General features: G+C 42.0%; 1 protein-coding gene across 1 annotated transcript in view; it reads left to right on the top strand.

Annotated features, from left to right (window-relative positions):
• The first annotated feature begins 890 nt into the window (after positions 1-890).
• Positions 891-7313, top strand: part of LOC140702436 (maestro heat-like repeat-containing protein family member 2B) — a 30566-nt gene continuing 24143 nt past the window's right edge. Inside the window, 3 exon segments of the mRNA XM_078381051.1 lie at positions 891-912; positions 1253-1389; positions 5048-5135. Of these exon segments, the coding sequence (XP_078237177.1) occupies positions 891-912; positions 1253-1389; positions 5048-5135 (247 nt within the window).

Raw genomic sequence — 7313 nt, 5'->3', positions numbered from 1 at the left:
CCAAGAGGCAGGACCAGAGGAAGGGAGGGAGCTGGGCACGGGAAGTCTCCCTGCGGTGCAGCAAGGATGAGCGGTGAACGCTTGAAGCAACCCAGGGCTCCCGTGTGAGCACCGATGGCGGTTTGAGACGCAAGACGGGCTGTGAATCAAACCCCAGCCATGCTGAATTGTTCAGTTCTCCAGAGGAGTCAGACCCTTAGAGAAGGACTAGAAATGCTTGGCTGGGACCACTGTGGGTTTTATTTAGAGGACCAGGAGCAGACCTCACACCCACATATAAGTCAGGAAAGGGCCGGGCAGCCTCTTCTGCTGAGAGGACATCCTGGAACGATGGAAGCCGACTTGGCCTCCCGGGTCTGGTTCCCTGAGAGGCAAAAGCCGCTTGGGCTTTCCTCACGCGTCCCAGAGGCTTCCTGGGGTGGGATGTTGTGGTAAACAGGGGGCAGTAAACAGGCCAGATCATAATGGTTTTAAGGATGATGAAAGCAGCCTGCAGGCCAGCAGCCTTGCCCCCCTTGGCCAGCTTGGGTCATCAAGACATGTCATAGAGGAAAGACAAGCCCTCTGTCCCCCCCTCAAAATTTTCCCTCAGAGTGAATGCGGTCCTGAGCAAAGAACCATTTTTTTTGCTTAGTTCACTCAAATTATTGTTATTCTTATCATTATTCTGATTATTATTATTATTCTTATTATTATTCTGATTATTATTATTCTGATTCCTATTATTCTGATTATTATTATTATCAATATTATTATCATTATTATTATTATCAATATTATTATTATCATTATTATTTTCAATATTATTATCATTATTATTATTAGTTTAATTATTGATATATCCTATCCATCTGGCAGCCAGGGCCCCTCTGGGGCCAAAGTGGTCCAATATGGAGGGCCACTTAAAGAAAGGTAGGTGGGGGGGCGGAAGGAGGGCGGGAGGGAGGGGGTTCTTTCAGTCTATCCTCCCAGGGCTTGGCTTCCAGGTCCAGCAGGGGGTTGGATTGGATGGTCTCATCAGCCCTTCCAAGCCCACCATCTTAGGACAGATTTGCCAGACTCTGTTCCTTGCGCCTCTTATTTATTTATTTATTTATTTATTTATTTATTTATTTATTTATTTATTTATTTATTTATTTATTTATTTATTTATTTATTTATTTATTTATATGCCGCCCACACTACCCAGAGGTCTCTGGGCGGCTTACAACTCTCTTATTGGTAACCACCGATCCCATGTTCTCCCTTTCAGAGCTTCAGCATCAGGTTAGCATCCAGCTGCAGGGCCTGGAAGATGCTGATGTGGCTGCCCAAGATCTCCTCCACACAGCTGGAGAGAGCAAGACGAAGCTGCTGGTCCCTCTGTTGACCGAAGAGATGCTGAAAGAGGTAAGAGGCAATTTTTCACAATCAACAGCAATTTGTTTGGAAAGTTGTCTTCGGAGTCTTTGGAGCTGCAGAGGAGGGCATCTCGGCAATGGCTTTTATCAATCTTTCCATCGTTCCAGAGGGCAGGTCTGATAGGAGGGGACAGTCTGAAAGGCAGGATCTAACATTTTTTTTTAAAAAAATAACTTTTATGACATCACAAACAGACACACAAAACAAACAAAAACATATATATATATGTGCAGGGGTGTTTTCCATGCACATACAGTGGTGCCTCGCATAGCGATCGCTCTGATTAGCGATGAAATCACTTTGCAACACATTTTTTGCAGTTGCAAAAGAGATTGCTTTGTGATGTTCCCTATGGGGGAATTTCACTTTGCGATGATCGGTTCCCTGCTTCGGGCACCGATCATCGCAAAGCGGTGATTTTTTTAACAGCTGATTGGCAGTATCAAAATGGCCGCTGAGTAAACAAAATGGCCGCCCGCTGTTTTCTGGGATGGATTCCTCACTCTACAGCCACCAAAAATGGCTGCGCTATGGAGGACCTTCGCTGAACGGTGAGTTTTAAGCCCATAGGAACGTATTAATCGCGTTTTAATGCGTTTCTATGGGCTTTTTAATATCGCATAGCGACGTTTTCGTTTTGCAGCGATTTAGCTGGAACAAATTAACGTCGGAATGCGAGGCACCACTGTATCCAATATGTAGTCTGACTACATAAACCATATTTCCCTACCAAGATATTTAAACCATATTATATTCTAAAACGGAGAATATAATATGGTTTAAATATCTTAATAGGGCAATATGGTTTATGTAGTCAGACTATATATTGGATATGATTGTATGGAAAACACCTTCCCGCATATATGTTTTTGTTTATTTTGTATGTCTGTTTGTGATGTAAGAAAAGTTTTTAATATGTGTGTGTGTATACAGTATATAATATGGTTTAAATATCTTAGTAGGGCAATATGGTTTATGTAGTCAGACTATATATTGGATATGATTGTATGGAAAACACCTTCCCGCATATAGGTTTTTGTTTGTTTTTTATGTCTGTTTGTGATGTAAGAAAAGTTTTTAATATGTTTGTGTGTATCTATAATATGGTTTAAATATCTTAGTAGGGCAATATGGTTTATGTAGTCAGACTATATATTGGATATGATTGTATGGAAAACACCTTCCCGCATATAGGTTTTTGTTTGTTTTTTATGTCTGTTTGTGATGTAATAAAAGTTTTTTAATATGTGTGTGTGTGTATGTGTATGTATGTTTGTATGTGTAAGTATATTTTGTATCAATGCTTCAACTATTAAGTTTAGTAAACACCTTCCTGATTTATAATAATTAACATACATACATTATCTGAAGTATAATCTTACACCTATATTTATCTTTCACTAAGCATTTTCTATTATTATATTTAACATGAAACATTTCAAGTTTAAGAATTATATATTCTTATCTATTACCTATATAGATGAAAGTCCAAAGTTGCTAACAATATATCTTAATATAGTTATTTAAGAAAAAATAAATTTGTAGATTCTTTTCCTGCATCCTTATCAATCCAGTTATACATCAGAGTGTCAATGCTTTTGCAATCAAGAAAAATCAGTATTTTAAAGTGAAAAGAAGAGGAAACGATATCTATATGTGGTTGTAGTGGGTTTTTCAGGCTCTTTGACCGTGTTTTGAAGGTTGTTGTTCCTGACGTTTCGCCATACTCTGTGGCTGGCATCTTCAGAGGACTGGAGTAGGAACTCAGTCCATGCTCTGTTGCTGTTTGCTGGATAGTTGAGCATTTATAGCTGTGGGAACAGCTTTTTGTCCTATTCAGGAGATAGGTTGATGATGGTGATCAGCGTGTTTTTGTTGTGGATGTATTGTTATGATAAGAGGGAGAGATTATCTGTCACTGTGATTGATGGGTATCTTTAGCTGGTCTTTTTTTGTGCAATCACCCCTGGCTCTCCTGGCTGGGTAGAGTTGGTTGACCTTTTGCAGGCTGTATTTTCCAGTGCTGGGAGCCAAGCCTTATTAAGTTTTATCGACTTTCCTCTTCTTTGTTGAAGCTCTGCTGGTGCTTATGGATTTCAGTGGCTTCCCTGTACAGTCTAACATAAAGCTTGCTGGTGTTGTCCAGTAGTCCAGTGTTTTGAAATAGAATTTCATGCCCAGTTTGTTTTAGGGAATGTTCAGCTACTGCTGATATTTTCCGGTTGTTTTAGTTTGCAGTGTCTCTCATGTTGTTTGATTCTGGTGTGAAAGCTGTGTTTTGTGGTTCCAATATACAGTGGTGCCTCGCATTATGTTAATTCGTTCCAGCAAAATCGCTGTAGAACGAAAATGTCGTTAAACGAAAATAAAAAAGCCATTGAAACACATTAAAACCTGTTTAATGCGTTCCAATTGGCTAAGAACTCACTGTCCAGCGAAGATCCTCCATAGGGGCGGCCATTTTCAGGTGTCTGTGCAGCGAAAAATGGCTCCTAAACACAGCAGGGAGCCATTCTGAGCATCCGACGGCCATTTTGAAAACCCGACGATCAGCTGATCATTGGGAAGCGGAAATCGGTTCCCAAAACAGGGAACCGATCATCACGCAGCGAAATTCCCACATTAAAATGTTGTTTTGCGATCGCTGTTGTGATCGCAAAAACCTCGTCGTAATGTGGATTCGTCGTTAAATGGAGCGCCTGTCTTGCGATGCACCACTGTATACCTGTCCACAACGGCAAGGTATCCGGTATATTCCTGCAGTGGTGAGGGGCTTCCTTTTGTCCTTTGCTGACTGTAATATTTGTGGTGGGTCTGAATACTGTTTGTAGGCTGTGTTTTTTCAAAAGTTTCCCCATGCGGTCCATTACCCCTTTGATGTAAGGCAGAAATACTTTATTTGTGGGTGCCTGTTTTTCCTCTTCAGTTTGGTGTTGTTTTCTTGGTTTCATTCTTGGAATAGCCATTCGCCTATAGGGCCCAATTCAGATGGTTGAGTTCGGTGCTGAGAAATGGAGCTTCACAGTTCCCATTTGCACGGTCTACCAGAGTTTTGATTATGCCTGTTTTTTTCGTGGGTGGTGGTTGGAGTGTTTGTGTAGGTACCGGTCTCTGTGTGTGGGTTTTCTGTAGACCTTGTGTCCCAATAGGAGGCCAGTTTTGCGTATGACCACGATATCTAAGAAAGGGAGCTGGCCCGCTATTTCTTTTTCCATGGTGAATTGTATAATTGGGTGGATGCTGTTGAGATGGTTTCGAAATTTTTCCAGTTTTTCTTCACCGTGGTTCCAAATTGCGAAGGTGTCATCCACGTATCGGAACCAGACTGTGGGTGTGAAGAGTGCCGAAGCCAGGGCCTGTTTTTTGAAATGTTCCATGTATGGTCAACCCTCAACTTCTGAACGTCCCTAGATACGGATTTTTCGATTTACGAACAGCTCCGTTGGCAAAAATTGGCATCGAATTGCGAACAGAGCTTGACTTGGGAACAAGGTCAAGGCTCTGTTTGCAAGTCAGTGCCTTTTTTTTTTTTTTTTTTTTTTTTTTGCTAACAGAGCCGTTCGTAAATGGCTTCCTGCAAAAAGGCAGGGAGAAAGGGCTGGAACTTCGAATTTCCTGCCCTTTCTCCCTGCCTTTTTGCCTTCAGAGCTCTCACACAGCTTTCTCCGATGTCGGGGGGAAGCCCTTTGAGAGTTCCGAAGCTGCCGATCACGGCGGCGGGGACCACGAGGGAGGTCTCCCAGGGCTTGCCTGCCACCATGGGAGACCTCCCTGGGGGTCCCTGCCACCACGATCTGCGCCTTCAGGGCTCTCAAAGGGCTTCCTCCGATGTTGGGCAGAAAGCCCTTTGAGAGCTCCGAAGGCAAAAATGCATGGAGAAAGGGCTGGAAATTCGAATTTCCAGCCCTTTCTCCCTGCCTTTTTGCAGGGAGCCATTTATGAACAGCCCCATAGGCAAAAAAATTTTGGAAACAGAGCCTTGACCTTGTTCTCAAAGGGCTTTCCCCCCGAGATCGGAGGAAGCCCTTTGAGACCTCCGAAGCCAAAAAGGCAGGGAGAAAGGCCTGGAAATTCAATTTTCCAGCCCTTTCCCCCTGCTTTTTTGCCTTTTCAAATGCTGGAATGGATTAATTCCGTTCCCATGCATTTCAATGGGAAATGGTACTTTGAGTTACGAACTTTTTGACGTACGAATGTCGTTCCAATACGGATTAAGTTTGTAAGTCGAGGTACCACTGTAGGAATTTGCTATAACTGGGCTGAGGGGGCTCCCCATGGCCACTTCATCTGTCTGTTCATAGAACTTGTTATCCTACTGAAAGTAGGTGGTTGTTAGGCAGTGTTGGAAAAGGGCCTTTATGTCTTCTGGAAAGATCTGCTGGAGGAGTGTCAGTACCTTGCATGGGTGGGGAGCTTATTTAGATTTAACTGGGGTGGGGGTGAGTTGGCTTATATATTAGACTCTGGCTATGGTGGAATTTCTATGTTGTACTCGGCTGGGGGGTTGTCTTTTTTTCTTGGGGTGAGGCTATAGCTTATATTGCTTGTTGTGTTAGAGTTGGCTCGGGTTGGGTGTCCTGTTACTCGAAAATACAGGGTAGGGGTCGTTTGCAATGAATGTTTAACAAAATGTTTGTTGTTCTCGGTATTTTTTGTGAAACTGATGGTTTTTTAGACGTTTTATGTCATATGAGCATTTAAAGATTGTAATACATGGGATATCTAGCAGAGTAAACACCTTGATAATATGGACTAGGTGCACTGTAATGGTTGGGCACTTGAAATGTACAGAGAGTTGAAAATAGATAACAAATGCAGTGATGCCTCGCTTAGGAAACTGCTCAATTTAACGATGAAATTGCTTAGTGATGACTTTTTCTGAGCCTTTTTGCGCTTCATTTAACGATGGTCCCTATGGGCGATTTTTGCTTAGCGATGGTTGGGACCATGATTCGCATAACGATTAAATTTTGGGTCACCTGATTAGCATAACGATGGTTTAAACAGCCTCATGTTTGCTGTTTTTAAAATGTTTTTAAGTTAAAGTTTACTGTTTAAAATGTTTCAAACAATAAAGTGCACTTAATAAGCCCTTTGTTAAACAAATTTGACTTTGTTCTGACTCTTTTTTAATTTGTTGTTGTCCCCCCCCCATTGAGATGCATTGAATAGGTTTCAATGCATTTCAATTGGGGAACCGTGTTTCACTTAGCGATGTTTCCTATGGCGATTTTTGCTTAAGGATGGCAATTTGTTCCCATTGGAATGGATTATCCGGTTTTCAATGCATTTCAATGGGAAACCGTGTTTCACTTAGCGATGTTTTCGCTTAGCAACAAATTTTTAGGAATGAATTAACATCACTAAGTGAGGCACCACTGTACTAAATGCCGAAGGGGCCAAGGAATGTGGGGTCATGGGTGAGATGTAGCATACTCATCAACCACGGGTGGTCTTGGAAGGATAAGAGTGGGCGGAGTTGGACATAATGTGCCTGACTTAACAACCACAGGTCTTGGAAAATACAGTTGTGATGCAACCTCGATATAAGAGCCTGAAGCTGGACATGATAAACCTTTCATGCAAGGATTGCTGACCTCTCAGGAGGGGTACAATATAGAATATTTGATGGTAGGGCAAGGATTCTGTAAGATTAAGCAGGTATTTGCATGCTTGTTATCCATGGGGTGGGGAATTTACTGTACTGTATGTAGTGACATGTAATTAGTACGATTAAGAGCATTATGTCTATGATGATATATGCATGGGGCAAAAACATCTATGCACGATATACATGGGGCATAAGATTACATTATTTTAGGACTAATAATGGGGATTATACATATATGTATGCGTGCTTTTTTACTCTTTCAGCAATGGGGGTGGGGGGGTACCGGACGATAGGAAACGGA

This window comes from Pogona vitticeps, chromosome 12 (assembly GCF_051106095.1).
Source record: "Pogona vitticeps strain Pit_001003342236 chromosome 12, PviZW2.1, whole genome shotgun sequence".
Classification (NCBI taxonomy): Eukaryota; Metazoa; Chordata; class Lepidosauria; order Squamata; family Agamidae; genus Pogona; species Pogona vitticeps.
Note: the sequence above shows the minus strand (reverse complement) of the source record. Positions and strands in the feature narration are given on the sequence as shown.